Source organism: Neoarius graeffei, chromosome 20 (assembly GCF_027579695.1).
Source record: "Neoarius graeffei isolate fNeoGra1 chromosome 20, fNeoGra1.pri, whole genome shotgun sequence".
Taxonomy (NCBI): domain Eukaryota; kingdom Metazoa; phylum Chordata; class Actinopteri; order Siluriformes; family Ariidae; genus Neoarius; species Neoarius graeffei.
The window spans coordinates 13,475,171-13,499,507 of record NC_083588.1 but is presented as its reverse complement, the minus strand read 5'-3'; the positions used below and the strand labels follow the sequence as shown (position 1 = coordinate 13,499,507).

At 40.8% G+C, this 24,337-nt stretch overlaps 1 protein-coding gene across 2 annotated transcripts in view; it reads left to right on the top strand.

The window, feature by feature from the left end:
• The window catches only part of nsfa (N-ethylmaleimide-sensitive factor a), a 57,511-nt gene that overhangs the window by 5,761 nt on the left and 27,413 nt on the right, over positions 1-24,337 (top strand). For both annotated transcript variants that reach the window (XM_060901282.1, XM_060901283.1), the window contains exons 2-6: positions 3,948-4,033; positions 18,196-18,295; positions 21,265-21,304; positions 21,420-21,586; positions 23,998-24,105. In XM_060901282.1, coding sequence (XP_060757265.1) covers positions 3,948-4,033; positions 18,196-18,295; positions 21,265-21,304; positions 21,420-21,586; positions 23,998-24,105 — 501 coding nt within the window. The remainder of the gene's footprint in view (positions 1-3,947; positions 4,034-18,195; positions 18,296-21,264; positions 21,305-21,419; positions 21,587-23,997; positions 24,106-24,337) is intronic.

The following is a 24,337-nucleotide window of genomic DNA, read 5'->3' as shown; positions in this document are numbered from 1 at the left end:
AGTCTGCTTTCTTGTTGCTGTTTTTTTTTTTTCCTTCTAAATTCATCGTTCAGCGTCTCATCAGGGCAGATGATATCAAAAGATTCAGTCTTATTTAGTGAACAGAGTGAGCATATTGCTCATCCTGCATGAATGTCAAATATTTGCACACGCCTTTTCAGTCAGATTTACAGTATTTTCTTCAAGTTAAAAGCTGCAAGGAAATCTTTTAGCTTTTTATTACATACATTTAGTTAACTGTTCCAGTGGCATTTATAAAGATGTGTGCTTACAAAACACAGAACTGAGACCGAGCTTTATTATTCTTTCAATCTCATTTTCTGTTTCTCTGGTTTGCTGCATTGGTCCTCAAGGTGGTATTATTTTTTTTACGGTATGAATGATTAATTAGGCATGAGTACAAGCGTTTGAGACTGAAGTGCCTAAATCCAATTCGATTTAACCCTGTCGAGACCTGACCACAGCTGGATTTATCATCTGTAACTGCTGAGAGAAACGGGGTGAGGGGGTAGTGTGGACTCATAGGGTGGTGTATGGGAGCAATAGGACGTTATATAGGAATGATGGGGAGGAGAGCGGGCCTGATAAGACGAAATGTGGGGTAAATAGCGTGGAGCATGGAGTTGATGGGCGTGGCCTATGCTGCTGATGGGATGACTTGGAATATGTAGGTGGAAGGAGGTGAAAATGACTATGGAATATAGGGATGGTAGGGTGGAGTATGGCTGTAAAAAGGAGATATGTGGAGCTGACTATACCCCTGCTCCAAAGTGTGTGTGTGTGTGGGGGGGAAATCCTGGTTTACCTCTGTCCGTCCCAAACACCGTTTTTCTCGGCAACCACAAATCATAGCCACTTGGTCCCAAGTTTCAGCTTGGGGTTCTATACCGCGTGTACTGTTTTCAGGTCTGTCGCACATCGACTTCCTGTTTACCGACTGAATGTATTTACGAAACGTATAGGGTGGATTTACAAAACTTTTGTAACACTTCTCAGCAACTACAAATCACAACTGCTTGATATTTGGTCCTGAGCTTCAGCTTGGGGTTCTATACCGTGTATCTCGTTTTTAGGTTTGTCGCACATCGATTTCCTGTTTACCGAGTGAATGTCTTTACGAAACATGTTGGGTGGATTTTGACGCTACTTGAAGAAGCACAATGCTATTTGAAATCCCTGGGGAGAACACTGCTCTTTACTTATTTGTTTCAGGGTTAATTATTTGTTGAAGTCAACATTCATAATAAGTGTCCTATTCCTTCGATCTTGTTGGGTGGAGTACAGATCTAATAAGCAAGTATGGTGCTAATAGGATGGAGTATGGATCTGTAGGTTAGCGTATGGACATGATAGGATGGAGTATGAAGATGTTTGAGCAAGACAGTGGTGCCGATTGGCTGGAGTACGCTGGGGAAACTGCTGTGGTGGTATCACATGACCAATTTGCAACTGATTGAACAAATTGATCCTAAACCCGACCCTTGTTGGCCGGCGAAGGCCCGTTTGTCTGCAAAACTGGGACTGCGTATGAAGTGAGATTTAATGGAGAGATTGGCTGGTTGCCACTACTGCAGTAATTTCCTCTTCTGGGATTTCTAGCTTTTCTGCCTAAATGACTCTTCTCCCTCAGATCACAAATTATGTTTCCATCCGTGCACAGTTTACTTGCTCAATTAGTGCAGATCTGAGGGGTGGTGAAAGTGCATTTCCATCAACATGATGGAATCGTTAAAAGAGCACCACACACATACGATACATAACAGTACCACATGATTTGGGACATGTCAAGTGTGTGGTGTTATTGAGGTCTTCAAGGGTGGAGGATCTTGGTAAACTATTTTCCATTTTCATGAGCACAAAATATCAAATTGATTTATTTGTGTAGCACTTTGAACAACAGACATTGTTGCAAAGCAGCTTGACAGAAAAATATAGATTTTTACCATCTGAACCAAGAAATTTATCCCTAATGAGCAAGGGTGAGGCGATGTTCAGGGAAAAACTCCCTGAGATGACATGAGGAAGAAACCTTGAGAGGAACCAGACTCCAAAGGGAGCCCATCCTCATTTTGATAACAGATCTACATATGTGGTTGATGCCATCCCTTTAGACAGGACAGGACTAGGCCATGAGTAACCATGCACAATTAGAGGCTGATCAAACCATGCATTGCTAAGTGATATCCACTTCCTGTTTTGGCGTGGCATTGAAATGTGCACACGGCATGCACAACAAGTACAGAGGGATGTCTCAATTCTGCTTTTTGATTTATAGAGATACACAATACCCACAATATCCCATTATGATTATGCAAATACAAGCTTTTCGAAATGTTTGCAAATTTATTTAAAAATCTCTGAAACTCGGTGCCTTGGGGGTTTGGTGCCATGCTCGAGGGCACTTCAGCCATTCCTGCTGGTTCAGGGAATCGAACTGGTGACCTTCTGGTCCCAAATCTGCTTCTCGAACCATTAAGCCATGACTTCTCTCAAGGATGTTCAGAGAGTTGTCCCAAAGCCACACCAGCATTGTCTTGGCTGGATGCTTTCTGTCGTTGTTGTGCAGAAAACCGAACCTTCACCCCAGTCTGAGGTTGTGTGTACTCTCTTCAAGAGCATCTCTGTACTTGCCTGCATTCATCCTTTCCTTAATTTTGACCAGTCTCCTTGTCCCTGCTACTGAGAAGCACCCACACAGCATGATGCTGCCACCCCCATGCTTCACCATGGGGACGGTATTAACCAGTTGATGAGCACAACCTGGCATTTGCCAGCCATCGCACTTGAAATTCAGCCCAAAGAGCTACATTTTTCATCTCCTCAATCTCACTTTTCCTCATGCTCTCAGAGCCTAAGTGCCTGTCATGTGCTTTTTAATCTGCAGCGGTTTCTGTCTAATCACTGTACCATAAAAGCCTGATTTGATGGAGGATTTCTGGTCATCCTTCCGGCAGGTTCTCGCATCTCTGCCGAGGACATGTGAAGCTCTAGTCGAGTAGCCATGGGGTTCTTGGTCATGGAGACCTTCTCGAGACATTTCTAGATAATCAAAGCAAACAGATGCACCTTATTTAGTTCAGTTTGGAGTCGCGAAGAATATGGCTCCGTGGATTTCTTACATTCCAGGAAGTCAGAAATGTTTCTCCTATGAAGCTGGGATGCAGTATTGCTGCTCGTCAAAATGGGGTCCTTTCCAAGCAGCATTTCTTTATTATGCCATTTCACAGCACATATATTTATTTAGTGAATTTATATGCAGTTTACGTGAAAATATAGACCTTTTTATAGAAATATTGTTTTAATTTGTCGCTCAAAAATGCATTGTATCTGTCAGCTACTGGACCAAAGCACCTGATGATGGATATTTAAAAAAGTACGCATCCGGTGTTTTTCCCGTGGCACAACATTCGTGGGTGGGAGCTAAGGGAGCAAAACTGACTGGGTGGAAAGGATGACACACACTTTTTCCCTGTCACTCACAATGACCCGAGCCAGTCGGAAGCTCATGTATGCAGAAGAGGGCAGATAGTGCTTTCTTCCACTGCATGAGAAGCTGTTTGAAAAGAAGTCGTTGGCTATAAGAAGGGAGGTGGAAGCACACGCGAGATGTCCCCCCGCCGGTTCTCTCATAATCGGGGAGAGCTAGCTGGTGAGTGGCACATTGGGGAGAAAAAAGTGGGGATCTAAGATTCCGTTGTCTCCCAAGCTTACAGTCGTCGTAACAAAATGGTGCAGTGTGCTGAATCGTAAACAGGGTGTGGTTTGTGACCGAGAATCTGCTCTGAGGCTGTTGAGGTTAAGAACAGTGAGCCCCTTTTTACTCGTTGAATTAATATTCAATAAATATAATTACATTGTGTGGGAAGTGATGACATTTATTGCAAATAAAAGCTCACCTTCTCCTCCCCCTCCATATCACCCACTCGCTTCCTTTGTGTCTCTCTCAGACGATGCAAGCAGCACGATGCCCCACTGATGAGCTCTCGCTAACAAACTGTGCAGTGGTGAGTGAGAAGGACCTGCAGTCTGGACAGTGAGTATTACTCTAAGATGACATGGCATATTTTATTAAAGGACATGGGACATGGATTTTTTTCTGGGTATAATTATGTATAAAGGGCATAAGAAATGCCATCTAAATCACTGCAGGGCATCAAAAATGTGAAAATCATCACATTATTCAACTTTTTTATACATCAGCGTAAAACAATGATTTGTTAATTAGCTAGGTGGTTACGTGACCCGTGATGTCACAAAAACTTTCCAAGGAGCCAGCGCTTGGGTATCTAATGTAAACAGGTTACCGAAATGGACACCATCGACAGTGACATTCCCGATGTTTCACAGAGATGTGAAGTTAGACCCTATCAATTCGAACCGATAGCTGGAAATTCACATGAACATGGATCTTGTCTTTACTCTGACGGGTCAGATGATTCTGAGAGTGAGAGTTCATTCAATCCCCATGAAACTGAAAGCGGTCGGCTCGATAACACTTCCTGGTAAGTTAAAAACAATTCTGCTCAAAGGCTAATGATCTGTTGAAAGAAGTATTATTTTTGTATCATACATTGAAAGTTCATCATAGATCTAGCTAAAGTCCGTTGCAAGCTATTTTTTTTTTCTGATATTTTTCGAGATTGATTGAGATACAATGCTTGCAGAGTCCGAGATGAAAACATTCAAAATGGCAAAACGAGTCAGAATTATGATAATCAATAATTGATACACCCAAAATTATAATACTAATCCTTACCTTGGCTTTCAGTCGCTTAGCGAATGCACCTCGGCATTTTTGCGCATGAGTCCCATGGTAAAACCACACTTCCAGGAGGGGCTGCCGTCTGCCTCCCAAGCCGGCCGAGAGCGCTCCTTGTCGGGCATGGCCAGGCGGGCGAATGCCCTGGTCCGTCCGCCCTGTCTAAAAAATAATGGTACAACTCCGAGTGAAGGTATCAATGCGCTGTCGAAGTGCGCAGAAGGTGTTAGTACGCCTGTCATTATAGTGCGGCCTTTCCATAGCATAGAAAATCGCCACGTTTCAATTTGTGTAACTGAACTTTTTCATGTCACTGGCCATATAAACCTATGTAAACAGGAAAACCGTGGAAGAGTTTGGTCGCATCTAACTACAGCCCCAAAAAATACCATTGGCCATGCTGAGCCTAGCTACATTGCTAACAGGAGTGACAGCGCGTCTGACTGACTGGGAGGTCGCAATACACCATGATGTTCAATGTACGTTAAACACTCTAAAAACGAAACAATTTTCTTGTCATCCAAGACATCGGCGTCGCCAGGGGTATTTTACTGGGGCACGTGCCCCAGTATAGATCTGTAGTGCCCCAGTAAAAAAAATCCAGTGACGAAACGCTCTGAATTTTAAACTTGGGAATAGCTGCAATTTAATTAATTCATAACGTGGGGTAGGCTAACCGATGCGCGAAGAAGACCATCTACAATGCTTTTACATTGGTAGTTTTGGCTGGCCTCGCGCACACTAAGCAATGTGAAAAAAGTGTGCGCGTGACATGAGTAACATCTTGGTTGCTATGGGGACCGCAGACTCCAGCAGCCCTCAGATGCAATGAAATTCAGAGCAGGGGAAACCATCTCTCCGTGTTTTTCAACTGTTTACAGGTTAGTAGACAGTAATTCCACTGTCATTTTTGTAACACACACACACACACACACACACACACACACACACACACACACACACACACACAGTGGTGCTTTTAGAGGCTTTTGGATTGTGTTTAGAGATGTTCAATGCTGAAAATGCGTGTGCTTACAAAGATATGTTTGGTGATTTAAAAGGTATCAAGTGTGAATACTGTTGGCCATTAAGTACTCTTGGTTGAGTTTAAAAACTCGGCGGTGTTGTATTGTATGTTAATATGTTCTTTTACAATATTACCAACAGTATAAGTATTACATTGCTATTATCACAAATGTTGCAAATATTCATACTGTTATTATTAAATGATTGACCTGGATTCAGTGTCCTCGTAATCATTTTGAGTTTTACAGCTCTAGTGACTAGTTTTAAGCAGGCCGTTTCTAAATATAAATATCAATATATAAATATATATTACATAAAATATAATATATATTACATAAAATATAATATATTATATAAAAAATATAAATATAAATATAGTGCAAAATTTTTAGCTCGCGCGCTTCGCGCGCTCGCATACATTTCCTGTGCCCCTTTTGTGCCCCAGTATGGTCTTGGGTCTAGTGACGCCCCTGATCCAAGACACAAAAACTATTTTGTCGCATTCGTCATCATCACGATTCACACTTCTCCATATTCATCTACCCGCTTGTGCTGTACCCGAAAGTTTTTGTGACGGATGATCACGTGACAGCGGCTCTTCCGGTTGTAAAACATGCACATCGGAGCTCGAGCAGAAATGCCATATAATCATCACGAATATAACGATTTTGCTGAATTTAATAGATAATTTTGTATTTGTTGATGCAATTATTTCATATTTTTAATGGAAAGAAACTGATATAGCGTGCATTTATGTTTCATGTCCCATGTCCTTTAAACAGGACACTGATACAAGATTTGGACCGAAGAAGGCATTTAAATAACCGTAGGTCATAAAAATTTTTTTTTTTTTTTTTTTTTTTTGGATCTTTTGAAAATCAGTGCTGAGCAAAAATAAACAAGAACTAATGAACAACTGAAATAATAAAAAAAATTGAGATGTTCCAGTTATGTCCTATTTTGGACCGAGATTCTCAGTCAGCTGTATAGAGGAACCCATGTTTGTTGAATGGAAGCACAAAGTCCAAAATGTCAGAATTTATTACATTTTGGATGCTTGAAATTTGGCTCAAAACTTTGAAACTGGAAACACCTGTCAAAAATGCTAAATAAACATCTCTTTAGAGAAAGCTTCACCATATCAACAGTTCAACACACTTTTAAATCAGTGTATGTGGTTCACTTAATAGTCCCTGTGCACATTCTTACTATAGATACGGTGGTGCTTGAAAGTTTGTGAACCCTTTAGAATTTTCTATATTTCTGCATAAATATGACCAAAAACATCATCAGATTTTCACTCAAGTCCTAAAAGTAGATAAAGGAGAACCCAGTTAAACAAATGAGACAAATATTCAACTTGGTCATTTATTTATTGAGGAAAGTCATCCAATATTACATATCTGTGAGTGGCAAAAGTATGTGAACCTCTAGGATTAGCAGTTAATTTGAAGGTGAAATTAGAGTCAGGTGTTTTCAATCAATGGGATGACAATCAGGTGTGAGTGGGCACCCTGTTTTATTTAAAGAACAGGGATCTATCAAAGTCTGATCTTCACAACACATGTTTGTGGAAGTGTATCATGGCACGAATAAAGGAGATTTCTGAGGACCTCAGAAAAAGCGTTGTTGATGCTCATCAGGCTGGAAAAGGTTACAAAACCATCTCTAAAGAGTTTGGACTCCACCAATCCACAGTCAGACAGATTGTGTACAAATGGAAGAAATTCAAGACCATTGTTACCCTCCCCAGGAGTGGTCGACCAACAAAGATCATTCCCAGAGCAAGGCGTGTAATAGTCGGCAAGGTCACAAAGGACCCCAGGGTAACTTTTTAAAAAAAAAAAAATTTTATTAGGAGGCAAGGCACATCAAAACAGGAATCAATGTCAAATCTACATTAAGTACCACACCATCCCTGCACAACAATCTACAAAATACACACACTGATACCACAGAAATACTGTGCATCTCGATGAATTAAAAGAAAGGCATACAGTCTACCTCCTAGGATGGTTTTTTTTTTTCACGCGAACAAGACATTACACAATTCAAAGAAAATAATAATAAATAAATGGAAGTTCTATTATGTAGTAATTAAGTATTAAAGCTGCACAGTACAAATAAAACCAAAAAAGAGAGAGAGGGTCTGTAAGTCAGGGGGCAGGGACTGGAGAGAGTGGAAGAATGTAAGAAAGGGAAGCCACTTGTTATAAAATCTAGCAGAGTTCCCTTTCACTGAATATCTGATCTTTTCCAACTTTAGAAAAGACATGGTGTCCTTGAGCTAGACCCCGAAGCCGTTTGTTTTCAGGATAATGGCTGGCTGATGAAATTATTGGCTGGCTAGCTGACTCAGCCAAAACCTTAATGGCTGCTGCAGCCACCAAAATGTTTATGGCTACAAATGGCTGATACTGGACGTCACTGTGTGGCATATATCCGGGCGAACGGATCAAACAAATGGGGGGAATAAATAGCAAATTACCACAGGTCCCCTGGTCTCTTACTTCATTGTAAATATAAATCTAGCAAGATTGTAGTTCAATGCTAATAATAAGCTAATCTGGATTGTTCGAGGAAGGCATCTAGCTATCTACTCTCACTAGCAATGACCAGTGAAGGACTGGCAGCTATCTTACTATGATGAAAGTAGAGTGGTGGAGTACTTTTTTTTATCAATCTCGAAGTATGTGAAACAAACAAACAAAAAAATACCTTTACACTTTCCCTCAGCAGCGGCAAAGAATGCAGCCATCTCGTCGATATCGGAGTCGATTGATGCTCTGGGTGGGTTCCCGGGTTCCCCAGTGTATCGTGGTAACGGTGTGAGGGGCGGGAAGCCAGACAGGTAGTCACAACGGCAAGCTTGTGGTGACTCTGTGCTGTGATATCAGTTCTAAATCTCTACAGTGTATGCCTATACGTCTCTACTGTGTTACTACTAGTGTGTACAGTTGATCATGTTTGTGTCACTTTTCTTGTAGCTCATGATGTGGATAAACCCATTATTTGATGTACACAATTCTTAGTGGCTCAGCCAAATTTTATTAGATAGCGGCTCAAATTGGCTTACAAAATTATTGGCTGGCGGCGGCTCAAATTCTAAATGGCGGTTTTAGCGGCGCCTGGCGGCGGCTTCGGGGTCTACCTTGAGCCACTGACTACTAGAGGGAGCTTTAGTCGACTTCCAGTGGAGAAGGTGGTGGCGTCTTGCCAGTAAGGAAGTAAAAGCTAAAATATCTAATTGATGAGAGGTAAACAGATTATGGTCCTCTGGGAGCCCGAATATGGCAACATGGGGGGAGACTTTTATGGTCACTGAAAGTATTTTTGACATGGTATCAAAATAATTCAACCAGAAGCAAGAGTGTAGCAGACAAGAGTAGAACATATGGGTTAAACTGCAGGATGAGGCATGACATTTGTCGGCAATACTGGGATAGATTTGAGACAATCGAGCTTTAGAAAAATGGACTCTAAAGAGTACTTTAAACTGTATAAGTGTGAGACGAGCGCAGGATGAGCTTGTGTGAATTTTCTTAAGAGCAGTGTCCCACCAGTCATCCTCCAAGTTTAGATCCAGTTAATCTTCCCAAGTAGTCTTAACTTTAGTAACTGGTGAGCAATCAAAAGAAAGTAGTTCGTTATAAACTTTTGAAATAAATGATTTTTGAAGTGGGTCACGGTTTAAAAACACCTCCCAGTGTAGAGTAGGTGGTGAGGAAGGAAAAACTGGAAACAAAGCTTTAGCGCAGTGTCTAATTTGAAAGTATCGAAAGAGACGAGAAGGTGGGAGATGAAATTCTCTTGAGAGATCTGTCAAGCTGTGAAAAATACCATCCTTGTAAAGGTCTTTAAAACATGTCGGGCCTTTATTATGCCATGCGAGAAAGGTTAAATCTGTAAGCGGAGGTTGAAATAAATGATTCTTCAGTAAAGGAGCTAATGTAGATGCTGACTTGAATTTGAAGTGCTTCCTAAACTGATACCAAATTTTAAGTGTGGAGTAAACCACTTGATTATTTGTAAAGCCAGAGAGGTTAGATGGAATAGAAGAGGTAAGTAAAGCAGGTAAGGAGGATGAAACACATGACTGTGCCTCCAAGTTGCACCATGGCAGATTCATAGATTTGAACCAAAATGAAATTGTGAATACGTGGCGCCCAATAATACAGTTGGAAATTCGGAAGTGTCAATCCACCATTGAATTTACATCTCTGAAGTGTGGATTTACGGATCCTGGGAGCCTTTCCACACCACAAGAATTCAGAAATAGTTTGATCAATTGTTTTAAAAATCTGCTTTGGCAGGAAAAGTGGGAGACAATGGAACAAAAATAGAAATTTGGCCAAGATGTTCATTTTAACTGCATGAATTCTTCCAATTAACGAGAGAGGCAAGCTTCTCCATCTTTGAAAGTCAAATTTAATTTTAGACATTAAAGGTAAAAAATTAGCAGAAAAAAGTGACTTTAACGTTCTGGTAACGCTGATCCCAAGATACCTAAAGCCAGACAGATTCATCTTAAAAGGGACATCTGACTGTGTAAGCTGTGATGCTGAAGCATTAATAGGATAGCATTCACTTTTAGAGATATTCACTTTATAGCCTGAGAATGATCCAAATCTCTGGAAAGCAGATAAAATTGTGGGAATGGAAAAGGACAGGATATGAGACATATAACAATAAATCATCAGCATAAAGTGACAAATTCTGTGCCCAATCGTGAGATCCCTCTCAAAGTGGAGGAGGACCTCAGAAAGATTGACAAGGGCTCTATAGCGAGTGCGAACAATAGAGGAGATAGGGGACACCCCTGTCTGGTACCACGGGTTAGAGTGAAAAAAAACTGGATTGGATGCCATTAGTGGAGATGCTTGCTTGTGGAGATGTATAAAGGAGATGTATCCATGAAATGAACCCTTTTCTCAGTCCAAATTTCTTTAGTACAGTAAATAAATAGTCCCATTCAACCCTGTCGAATGCTTTTTCGGCGTCAGCCAAGATTACTACTTCGGGTGTTGTTGTGGTAGTTTTAGAGTAAATAATATTTAGGAGTGTGCGGACATTAAAAAATAACTGCCGCCCCTTAACAAATCCAGTTTGCTCATGTGAGACAATAATTGGTACAATGTTTTCCAGGCGACAGGCCAAAGCTTTAGCAAGGATCTTAGCATCTACATTTATTAAAGAGACAGATCTGTATGAGCTGCAGAGATTTGGATCCTTATCTTTTTTTTTTTAAGAGGAGACTATGGAGGCTTGCCTTAAAGTGGGAGGGAGAGTGCCATGTTCCAGTGATTCTTTATAAACAGGATGCAGTAAAGGGAACAGTTTTTCCTGAACTCTCTTTAAAAATTCAACTGGGAATCCATCAGGGCCAGGAGCTTTGTTATTTTGCATGCTACTCACAGCGAGAGTGATTTCTTCTACCGTTAATGGTGAGTCAAGGTTTTTTTAGCAGCATCTAAGCTTAACACAGGAAAATTGAGGCTATCTAGGAATTAATTCACTTCAGTGGTGTCAGGTGGAGATTCAGACATGTATAAAGAGGAGTAAAATGAGTGAAAAACAGAATTAATGGTGGTGAGATCCTTATGCAATGAGCCAGATGAATCTTTTATCTGAGGGATCATACGTGAGGCTGCCTGGCGACGTAGTTGATGAGCCAGGAGCCGACTTGCCTTGTCGCCATGTTCATAATATGTGGAGCGTGATCGTAAGAGAAGTCGCTCTGCATCACTAGTGGTGAATGAGATCAAATTCAGTCTGTAAATCAACACGTTTAAGTAAACTGGGAGAGGGGCAAGTAGCGAGTTGTTGGTCCAATTTGGTGATCTTGATGGAGTTCTTGCAATTTGGTTTTACGGGACTTATTCAAGTGGGCAGAGTAGGAAATAATTTGTCCCCGCAAGTATGCTTTTAATGATTCCCACAGCAGTGAACAAGAAACAGGTTCCATATCATTTTGATTTATAGAGATATAATCATCAATTTTAGTTGCAATAAATTTGGTGAACTTATCATCTGAGAGAAGTAATGTATTGAACCTCCAAGGTGTTGAGTACCGGGGTTGTGAAGAGAACTGAATATCTAAAGAAAGAGGAGCGTGGTCAGAAATAACAATAGGGTGATAATTGACGGACAGTACTTTGGGAATTAGTTTAGCATCAATAAAATAAATCAATCCAAGAGAAAGACTGATGCATCTGAGAAAAGAATGAATATTCCTTGGTACAAGGGTTATAAAATCTCCAAGGATCAATGCAACCGTTCTTGGACATACAGTGGTGCTTGAAAGTTTGTGAACCCTTTAGAATTTTCTATATTTCTGCATAAATATGACCTAAAACATCATCAGATTTTCACACAAGTCCTAAAAGTAGATAAAGAGAACCCAGTTAAACAAATGAGACAAAAATATTATACTTGGTCATTTATTTATTGAGGAAAATGATCCAATATTACATATCTGTGAGTGGCAAAAGTATGTGAACCTTTGCTTTCAGTATCTGGTGTGACCCCCTTGTGCAGCAATAACTGCAACTAAACATTTGCGGTAACTGTTGATCAGCCCTGCACACCGGCTTGGAGGAATTTTAGCCCGTTCCTCCGTACAGAACAGCTTCAACTCTGGGATGTTGGTGGGTTTCCTCACATGAACTGCTCGCTTCAGGTCCTTCCACAACATTTCCATCGGATTAAGGTCAGGACTTTGACTTGGCAATTCCAAAACATTAACTTTATTCTTCTTTAACCATTCTTTAGGAGAGCGACTTGTGTGCTTAGGGTCGTTGTCTTGCTGCATGACCCACCTTCTCTTGAGATTCAGGTCATGGACAGATGTCCTGACATTTTCCTTTAGAATTCACTGGTATAATTCAGAATTCATTGTTCCATCAATGATGGCAAGCCGTCCTGACCCAGATGCAGCAAAACAGGCCCAAACCATGACACTACCACCACCATGTTTCACAGACGGCATAAGGTTCTTATGCTGGAATGCAGTGTTTTCCTTTCTCCAAACATAACGCTTCTCATTTCAACCAAAAAGTTCTATTTTGTTCTCATCCGTCCACAAAATTTTTCCAATAGCCTTCTTGTTTGTCCACGTGATCTTTAGCAAACTGCAGACGAGCAGCAATGTTCTTTTTGGAGAGCACTGGCTTTATCCTTGCAACCCTGCCATGCACACCATTGTTGTTCAGTGTTCTCCTGATGGTGGACTCACAAATATTAACATTAGCCAATGTGAGAGAGGCCTTCAGTTGCTTAGAAGTTACCCTGGGGTCCTTTGTGACCTCGCCGACTATTACACGCCTTGCTCTTGGAGCGATCTTTGTTGGTCAACCACTCCTAGGGAGGGTAACAATGGTCTTGAATCGCCTCCATTTGTACACAATCGGTCTGACTGTGGATTGGTGGAGTCCAAACTCTTTAGAGATGGTTTTGTAACCTTTTCCAGCCTGATGAGCATCAACAACGCTTTTTCTGAGGTCCTCAGAAATCTCCTTTGTTCATGCCATGATACACTTCCACAAACAGGTGTTGTGAAGATCAGACTTTGATAGATCCCTGTTCTTTAAATAAAACAGGGTGCCCACTCACACCTGATTGCCATCCCATTGATGGAAAACACCTGACTCTAATTTCACCTTCAAATTAACTGCTAATCCTAGAGGTTCACATACTTTTGCCACTCACAGATATGTAATATTGGATCATTTTCCTCAATAAATAAATGACCAAGTATAATATTTTTGTCTCATTTGTTTAACTGGGTTCTCTTTATCTACTTTTAGGACTTGTGTGAAAATCTGATGATGTTTTAGGTCATATTTATGCAGAAATATAGAAAATTCTAAAGGGTTCACAAACTTTCAAGCACCACTGTAAAATCTGAACATGACCTCGACATTAAAGAAGGGGTCAGAGTTCGTGGGTTAGAGCGGTCTAGGTTGGGATCAATTACACAGTTCATGTCCCCTCCAATTATAAGAAGGCTGTTGTTCAATGAGGGAAGACATTCAAAAAGTTTATTCATAAAGTGTGGATCGTCAAAATTGGGGGCATATATGTTAACTAATAAAACGGGAGTATGGAATAGCGTGCCTGTAACAATTAAGTATCTGCCGTTTTTGTCTGATATCACCTTAGAAGCTGAAAACTGAATTGACTTACCAATTAAAATAGCAACCCTCCTGGCTTTAGAGTTGAAATTTGAGTGAAACACCTCAGAAACCCAGGAACATTTAAGTCTGACCTGATCTTTGACGCGCATGTGGGTTTCCTGCAGAAACACTAGGTCAGCTTTAAGACGTTTCAAATGAGCAAATATCCTTGATCTCTTAATTGGACTCCCCATGCCTTTAATATTCCAGCTCAAGAATCTCACAGAGGACCCAATATGTGGAATATCGGAAGTACGAGCGTTGGTGGACATATGTTAAGTTCCTAGAGATAGAAATAGACTGAATGCGGACCCCCAGGGAAGGAAGGGGGGGGGACACAAAAAAAACAAAAAAACACCACACTTGCAGATCGAACCCCCCACCCCCACCCCACCGCACTTACAACGACCCCATCCCCAAACAATGGAGAACCCAGTGCTAACTCCACAAGGAGTCAGACCCCCAAAACAAAAACTTACGGCTTTAAGCATGACCATCGAGCTTCGGATTGAGCTCCTGCAGGCCTAGCAACATTTGACAGAACGGTACAACCAATCAAGTCCAAGTTAAAGTGAAAACTGAAAACCACATAGTGTGTGTATATGAGAATAGTAAAGTGAAAAGAAAAGAGGAAACAAATGAAGTAAAGTAATAACTGTCAATATTATCACAGCTTCCTCAAAGTTGTGCATCATTTCTCGGTCCTCTCACATATTGAGCGACCTGATGAATGCGCTGGCCTCTTCTGGTGATTTAAACTCCTTCTCTGCACCGTTATGAGTGACCTGGAGGTGCGCCGGGTAGAGCAAACCAAAGCGAATCCCCGGTATTTCGCGGAGCCTGTGTCGGACATCATTAAAGGAGGCTCGGGCATGGGTTGTCCTCGGAGTGTGGTCGGGGAAGACAGAAAAACTCATGTCTCCAATCTTGATCCATTGCTGAGCCCTGGCTCGGCGCAGTATGTCCACACAGTCTGTATGGTAGTGCAGACGAGCGATTATGGCTGCGATTATATGCTGCGATCTCGCCTCCAAATCCTCGCATTTATTGTCCAATCTCGTCAGTTCAGTGGACAGATGCTCCACTTTAGCCTGTAAGGTAGTAATGTCATCGGCGCAGGAGGACAGCGATGTCTCTATTTCACCTACGGTGGTCTTCAGAGTGCACGCATCAGACTGGATGTTTGTAATGCTGCTAGATAATTCCGACTTCACTGACTGTAGCTCAGTCTTGATGTTTGGCAAGTTTTCGGTCAAGGCAGCCTGAAGCTCAGTTTTGAAAATAGCTGACATCTCAACGCGGAATAACGAGAGCAGCTCGGCCTTAAAGTCGTGGGAAGTAGTGCTGCCTGCGGCTTCGACCAGGCCAGAAGGGGAGTCACTACGAGGCGGGGATGCAATGTGCGAAGCAGGCCGCTGTGGTTGTACAGGTACTTTAGGTTTTGGAGGCATTTTGATCAGCAAAAAAAGACTGTGTTAAATTCGAATTATGATGGTGGGGAAAACACACACCAAAAAACGATACAAAAGGTGTACCTAAAATAAGTATTTTTTTTTTTTTTTTAAAGGTTGTTGCAGGAGCTCAGAGAAATGCATCCTACTCCATTAGTCGCTACACCGGAAGTCCCAGGGTAACTTCTAAGCAACTGAAAGACTCTCTCGCATTGGCTAATGTTCATGAGTCCACCATCAGGAGAACACTGAACAACAATGGTGTGCATGGCAGGGTTGCAAGGAGAAAGCCACTGCTCTCCAAAAAGAACATTGCTGCTCGTCTGCAGTTTGCTAAAGATCACATGGACAAGCCAGAAGGCTATTGGAAAAATGTTTTGTGGACGGATGAGACCAAAATAGAACTTTTGGGTTCAAATGAGAAGCGTTATATTTGGAGAAAGGAAAACACTACATTCCAGCATAAGAACCTTATCCCATCTGTGAAACATGGTGGTGGTAGTATTATGGTTTGGGCCTGTTTTGCTGCAGCTGGGGCAGGACGGCTTGCCATCATTGATGGAACAATGAATTCTGAATTATACCAGCGAATTCTAAAGGAAAATGTCAGGACATCTGTCCATGAACTGAATCTCAAGAGAAGGTGGGTCATGCAGCAAGACAACGATCCTAAGCACACAAGTCGTTCTAACAAGTCAAGTCAACTTTATTGTCAAATATGCTATACATGCTCGACATACAGCACAGATGAAATTTCAGTCCTCTCTGACCCACGGTGCAAACAGGCAATGCAATAAATAAAAATAGAATAATTGAAATAAACAATATAAAAACAGTATAAAACACTCTAGATAAGAACTAGACATAGACTAAACACACACACACACACACAGGTAGTCGTCGACTACCTATGCAACTTACGACCGATCGACTTTACGACCGTCTGGTTATGACTGGCAAGTGTTTCCCAGCTGATCGTATGATAGTTTCCGCCCCAGCTCCTGGCAGTGCCCAGCATCCAGCCTGTACAACAGCTTCCGCCCCAGCTCCTGGCCCCGCCCAGCATCCAGCCTCTCGCCATGTACAACAGTTTCCGCCCCAGCTCCTGGCCCCGCCCAGCATCCAGCCTCTCACCGCGTACAACAGTTTCCGCCCCAGCTCCTGCCCAGCATCCAGCCTCTCACCGCGTACAACAGTTTCCACCCCAGCTCCTGGTTTATGAAACAAGCAAATCTTCCCGCCAACCCGAGCGCTGCAACAGCTGATGATGTAGATGACCCACAGCCAAGCACCAGTGATGCCAGCGGTCACTAAGTTTTGTATTTTTCTATGTTTTACATTTGTATTTTGGTATGTTTCAAACTAAAACGTTTTCTATTTTTCACACCTGTATTTCGTATTTTTTGTTTGGCACATATTAAACGAATTGTACTGTATGCAGTGTAGTATGCAGTGTTTGACTTAAACCATTCAGGATTCAGCCATGTTTTTGCTCGGTGTTAGCAAATTCCAGGTTTTAGCTTTCTCCTGAAATGTTTTCTTTTATTTCTTCTTCCTCAGGGTAGTAAAACTCGCTTTCGCTGTGAACGCTGTCGTTATCGCGATCCATGCTGTAAAATTAATGCTATTCTCCTGAGAAATGTTGGCAAAAATTAACAAGATTTTTGATATTATAAATAAATCTTATAAAAAAAAAGATAAATGTTGACAAAAAAATGCTACCATGTTTGTTGTTGTGAACGAGCGAGTCGCCAGAGGTCTGTAACTGGGGTCCGTACCATAGGATACGGACCCGCTCACCAGCCAATCAGAGTGCATGATTTGATGGAAACCGCACTGCGAAAAAAATAAACTGTATTAATGAATACTGTCCATGCAGGATTCATGACACCAGCTTTCTCCTTTCCAGACGTCCCAAGCACGATAATGTCCACAGGTGTGTTACGCTAATTAACGCCCCATCAGAAACAATAATGGAACCATTAACGGAACCCAACAAATTAACATTTTACAATAGAGGGATTTGGGGAAGTTCTCAAAAAAAAAACCCTTTTCATATGAAGTGACATTGCGACATGTGCATGGAAGAAGAGTCTGGAGACAGAAATCTGTTTCTCAGTCGTTAGCCTGTGCTACTTGCTCTCCGGCTCACAGTTCAGCTCGCGTTGGACTTCGAGTAGGCCTAGGGTGACAAATTTTTGGTCCCTCCCACTATAAATCAAAATCTGATTGGCTAATTCATCAGTCACTTCCTACATAAACGTACACTGCCATGGCCTTCTGTCCCAGCAACAAAGTCATAACCAATGAGTGAGCAGCTCGAAACTCTTCTCAGTCGAGACAAAACAAAATCTCATTGGATAACTTTATTTTCATGTTTTCAGGACAGTAACCCTTTTGTTTCTGAAGCAAATTTGATAGAAAATGAGGCCAAATTAAATTAGAAGAGAATACTGAGGATGAAATTATGAAAAATTAAAGAAATTAAATGTAACACTTGAAATGCTGATCTGTTTGGGCTTCTCTGAAGGCCTAGAAGGTCCTGACGGTTCCCCTCTGAGGAAACGTGGGTTTCCTCTGGGTTCTCTGGTTTCCTACCATCTCTCAAAAACATGCTGTAGGTGGACTAGTTACGCCAAATTTAACTGGTGTGTGTGCATGGTTCCAAGATGTGTCCCCTTCCCGGGATAGACTCCGGATCTACCGCGAGCCTCACCACGAGCAGTTACTACATAAAGCTGAATGAATGAATTAGTTATTGTGTGATTTTCTCATCTTTCTGCAGGCACGTGAGTATTAAAACCACTCCAAACCACAAGTTTGTGTTCACGGTGAAGAGTCATCACACGGTCACACCTGGAACTATCGCGTTCAGCTTACCACAGGTAAATAAACACATACATTTCCTACAAAAACACTTGAATCCACTGGATTCCAACTTGAGGCTACTTAACAAAAAAAAAAAAAAAAGGCTTTACCTTTCCTTAGAGTTTTTCCGAGTTAATCAGCCATTTTGAGACTGTGTCCTAGATGCTAGACTTCATTCCTTGCCAGTGTTTTCACAAGAATATTAGTCATTTCCAGCTTTTGAAGCCAATTCCTAGGCTTTACGTCGTAGCTCTAGTTAGTGTTTATCGGCCATTTGAAGGAAGGCTCTGGTCTAAATTCTCAGACTTCCTCCCTGTCAGATTACAAATGTAACATTGAGATGTTTGCATAAGAAAATAAATAGTAAGATTATCTTGCTTCTGTTATGTTTATTATAGATTCATTGTGTGTTTTGAGTACACAATGGTGGGTGGGTATATGCTGTGTGATTTTGGGCTGTCCTAGACAAAAGATGACAAACGTGAAAAAAAAAAAACAGCAATATCTTTAGTCATGGCTGGAAAAAAAAAAAATTGTCATGGTTTTGTGACCGAAGATAGCCTGAGACAAAATTCTGACCGTGTCAGAAATTTACGATGGTCATCTCACAATGTGATTGCAACTACAACCTACTGTACAGTCAAGCCAGAAAGTCTGCACACCCCTTTCAGCTTTTCCACGTTGTATTACGTTACAGACTTATTCTACAATAGATCGAGTTCATATTTTTTTTGTGACAAAATAGCCCATAATGACAACGTGAAAGCAGGTTTTTAGAAAACATGAAATTTTATTTTACTGACAAAAATAGGTTATTTAGGGGTTACATATCTGTACACACCCTTAGCCTAATACTTAGTTGATGCTCCTTTGGCAGTAATGACAGCTTCAAGACGTCTTGGGAAAGAAGCTATGAGCTTGGCACGCTTGTCTCTGGACATTTTTGCCCATTCATCTTGGCATATCCTTGCAAGCTCTGTCAGGTTGGATGGGGAGCATCGGTACACAGCCATTTTCAGCTCCTTCCACAGATGTTCAATTGGATTCAGGTCTGGGCTCTGGCTGGGCCACTCAAGGACATTCACAGACTTTCTCCGAAGCCACTCCTTTGTTCTCTTGGCTGTCTGCGTCGGGTCGTTGTCATGTTGGAAGGTAAACTTTTGCTCCAATCTGAGTTCCAGAGTGCTCTGGAGCAGGTTTTCTTCAAGGATCTCGGTGTACTTGGTTGCATTCATCTTTCCCTCTATCAGGACTGGTCATCCTGTTCCTGCTGCTGAAAAAGATCCCCACGCCATGATGCTGCCACCGCCATGCTTCACTGTAGGGATGGCATTAGCCAGGTGATGAGCGGTGCCTGGTTTCCTCCAGACGTGACGCTTGGTATTCAGGCCAAAAAGTTCAGTTTTGGTTTCATCAGACCAGAGAATCTTGTTTCTCATGGTTCGAGAGTCCTCTCAGTGCCTTTTGGTAAACTCCAAGCAGGCAGTCATGTGCCTTTTACTAAGGAGTGGCTTCCGTCTGGCCACTCTACCATAAAGGCCTGATTTGTGGAGTGCTGCCTGGATGGTTGAAAGGTTCTCCCATCTCCACAAGGATATGATGGAGCTCTGTCAGAGTGACCCTCGGGTTCCTGCTCACCTGCCTGGCCAAGGCCCGTCTTCCCCGATCGCTCAGTTCAGCCAGGCGGCCAGGTCTAGGAAGATTCTCAGTGGTTCCAAACTTCTTCCGTTCACGAATGATGGTGGCCACTGTGCTCTTTGGGACCTGTAAAGCTGCAGCAATTTTTCTGTACCCTTCTCCAGATCTATGCCTTGACACAATCCTGTTTCTGAGGTCTGCAGATAATTCCTTTGACCCCATGGCTTGGAGTTTGCTCTGACATGCACTGTCAAGTGTGGGACCTTGTATCAGCAGGTGTTGGCAATTCCCAATCATGTACAATCAACTGAATTTACCACAGGTGGACTCCAATTAAGTTGTAGAAACACTGTCATTATGGGCTATTTTGTGACAAAAAATGAACTCGATCTATTGTAGAATAAGTGTGTAACATAATAAAACCTGGAGAAGGTGAAAGGGGTGTGCAGACTTTCCGGCTTGGCTGTACCAGCATGAAATGACGCACTGATCAATGTGACACAGGCACCAAACCCATTCTTGCTTAGCTTCATTGTTTACCACTATAGCAGCGCAGCTGTATAACGCACAAGAATAAAACTGATGATTTATTCTTAGATACCGGCTTTCGTCAGAGTCTACAATTCAGTAGGTGTTACCACCATATGCAGATCGATGTCACACAATGTGGCTGGCAGTAAACTTATACGATTGCTCAAGTTTCCCAGTCTGTAGGTGCCATTAGTTTGTGGCCTCACTCAGGTTCTGTCTCAAATGTTCTGATTTATAAACAGTACTAATCTCATAACAATCCAAAACGTGCTATTCCAGTAAAAAATTAACTGTTCTGTGTAGACTGAACGTGTGTTTCGGGTACATTCTGAAAGTTCTGACCTTCGACTGTTTTTATTGTGATATTTGCCTGAGCGAAGCATTGTGTTAAGTCTAGCGCTACTGTCTGACAAATCTGTCACAGTAAAACTTGTGTTTTGGGCTGTAAATACACTCAAAACTATGAAACACCATTCAAGGTCAGTATTAATCAGACACTGCTTATGTGGAAGACTGGATTTCTTTGATTAAAATAACACACCTAAAATTAGCTGCAAGTGTCGCTGATGAATGCTTGGTCAGTGTATCCTTCAAACTGTGGACATTTTTTTTTCTGAGGTGTGAACTACGCACAAATGAATTGCATAATCCTAGTGCGGCTCCCAGAAAACTGACGCAGCTCCGTTACCCGACTCTGAACACGAGTAACTTTCCTCACATATTGACAATCCCGAATACGGCGCTCAATGTAAGCTTGTTAATGTGTTTTTTATATGTAAGCTCACGGCACTTACACTGCGCTTTATTTCTCCGACAGAGGAAATGGGCCGGACTCTCTATTGGACAGGAAGTGGAAGGTATCAATAATAGGAATGCGAACGTTTTGGCATGATTTTATTGAAAAATTCTTGGTTTCGAGTCCTTTTCTATCTTTTTGGTTTTAAAAGTGTTTTGTTTCTCCCCTGTTTTTAGTATCAAACTATAATTTTGATAAATCGAAGCAGTGTATCGGCGCAATAATGATCGAGATTGACTTCCTGCAGAAGAAAAGCATGGACTCCTCGCCATATGATTCAGATAAAATGGCGAGCGAATTCATTCAGCAGTTCAATAACCAGGCCTTCACTGTGGGACAGCAGGTACAGAATATTTTATATCTCGTATCCTTTTTAAAACAGTCAAAAATATGGTCAAACAAATGTTTAATTATGAAAAAAAAAAAAGGTTTTGAACAGTTTGTCTCTCCAAAATCTATATATTAGAGGACACAATTTTCCATTTATTTTTTTTATTATTATTATTCTGATAGTTATTTTAATGATCATGATCCATAATTGAGGCTTTGGTTTAATTGTTAGTGATAAATGAGTATCAGTTGGACGTCATCTCAGTCTCCTCGTATCTGAACATTGTTCATAATTTAAGATGGGGAAATCAGACCTCACAGTCCAAGCCAAGAGCCAGGTCAGAAACGTAAAAGCGATTGAAGAGGACGAAGAAAAAAAAAAGGAAAACTTGGCAATGAAGAGGGTGAAACTGTCTTGAAATATTCCACACATTCAAGACCCTGACACGTTAACCACACAGGAGTATAAATGCACGGATTAATAAGACAATGATGAGGAGAAGATGATGTAACCCGTAATCAGAAGATACCTTTTGGCTCAGATCAATATAGCAAGGTTATCAAGGGTATGTTTAGTCCAGAGCTGAAGACCAGGAAATGAAACCGGAGGGTCTTGTGAAAGTAATTTCTGGGTTTAGTTTTATTGGACGTACTATAAAGCATGTGGAGCTTTTTTTTTTTTTAATAAATAAGCTGTATGAAGATGTCGTTATTATGAGAATGCTGAATGTTAAAGGTGCCTTAACTAACATTTACTCTTTTAAGTAATCAAGCAGCAACTATAATTATCGACACCTTTTCAGATTTACCAATAAAGAACAATTTTATAAAAGGTGAGTTTCAGTTACAACAGTTATTATCAGTTAATCAATCAACCGGAAGACCCGCCTTATCCTTTGATCTCGTCATCTGATGACAGCTCGTTACCTGAGACAGAAAACCCGGACGTTATCAATCATCGCAGGTAAGCATGGTGGAAAGATCACGGACGTGTTTTTACTGATTAAATTCACCGATATTTCATGATCTCGTTGTCAAAACCTACTTTGTTTCTTAGTCTTTCATTTATCAGTCGCCATTTTGTATCGAAACGCGCGTTTGAGACGTCACGTGAGGTGTCGGTAATGGCGATCACTTTCACCGGTGTCCACCATTATCGACACCCTGTGGAATTAAGGGACATTTACAACTGTTATGGATTGATCTTTGTGTAACATTGTTGAAGCAGATGAAGTACTTTTTAAAAAAAAATAAGAATAAAAGTGCTGCGATTTTATAATACATTTTTTTTCTGATTCATAACAGAATGGAATGTTTATAGAGTATTTGGAATCCGATTGCAGTAAATAGAATTCGAGCAGAATTTAATTCCCAGCATATAAAACATATATTCAAATTTTTCTATTCTATTCAGAATTTTTTTTTTTTTTTTTTGCAGTTTGTTGTAAATATTTACCACGTATTACTATATCAGGAGACATTTTATATTTTGGTTTGAGGAATGATATGCGACCTTTGACCTGGATTTTCATGCAGTTACAAGGTCAATTGCCTGTTTGACGTTTATTGGTAAACTACAAAATTAGAAATTAATACAAACAACAACAAATGATTAACAAAACGTGATCTATGGAAATACTTCACAAGTGGAACAAAAAGATTTTGTGACCCAGGTTAAACATCAGGTCATTTGTTTACAAGCTTGAGAATTACTTCTTCATTTACGTAAACACCGACATCCATATTTATGTAAAAGATATTTTGTATTAAAGTCTATGTAAAACAAATTTTAAATAAAAACGATGTTTTGTTAACTTAATACCACATACAGTTTTGTTTTTTTAATAAATCATCTGGATGTCTAATTGTGGACAAAAGTGTCACGTGATCTGATACGCTAAGTAATCGGAAAATCAACTCTTTTTTTTTTTTTTTTTCCCAGTGGACGTTTGAGGAATTATTCATGCACAATTTGCGTATCGAAAGTCTTTTCTACTTTTGCAACGGCCAACAGATCGTTAAGGTGTCGATAATTGGAGCTGCCGCTCTAGTAACAAATCATGAACTTCAGCATTAATAACCCACAAGTTAACAAATGTTAACAAGTATCATATGTGCCAATTACTGTTTAAGTGTTAATGAAATGCATTGAGACTAATGATGTTAATTGAATCCATGAAAAAAAAAAGCATCAACAAGCAAAAATTAAATTGGACTAAGTTCCAATATATTGATAACTTACTGAACTCTGGTCTCCTGGTGTAAATATTGAAATTTTGCCAGTTATAATTTTACAAATGTTGATTTAATTCAGTTCATGGATGGTATGAATGATCAGTTAAGGTCTTAAGTGTTGGTTGTTTTTTTTTTCTTATTTGGTCAATGGTACAAAATAAAAATCAATTAATACGTGTGTGTGTGTAGTTGGTGTTTAGTTTCTGCGATAAACTCTTTGGCTTGGTGGTGAGGGCCATTGAGGCGATGGATGCGAGCATACTGAAGGGAGAGACGGCGACTGGAAAAAAACAAAAGGTGTATCTGTCTGTCTACTCATCTGTTTATCACGGTTATGATTTTAACTTTTTGTGCTTTTGTTGTGTAATACATAGAAGGGCATTCTGTCGATTGCATGCCTCTGCCAGTTAAGTCACATTCAGATTTGCATCAAAATTTAATCCATTATTCCTCGGCCCATCTTCCCTCAAAATTGCATTAAAATCTGTTCACTAGTTTAGGAACAAACAGAAGCGAAAACATCTCCAAC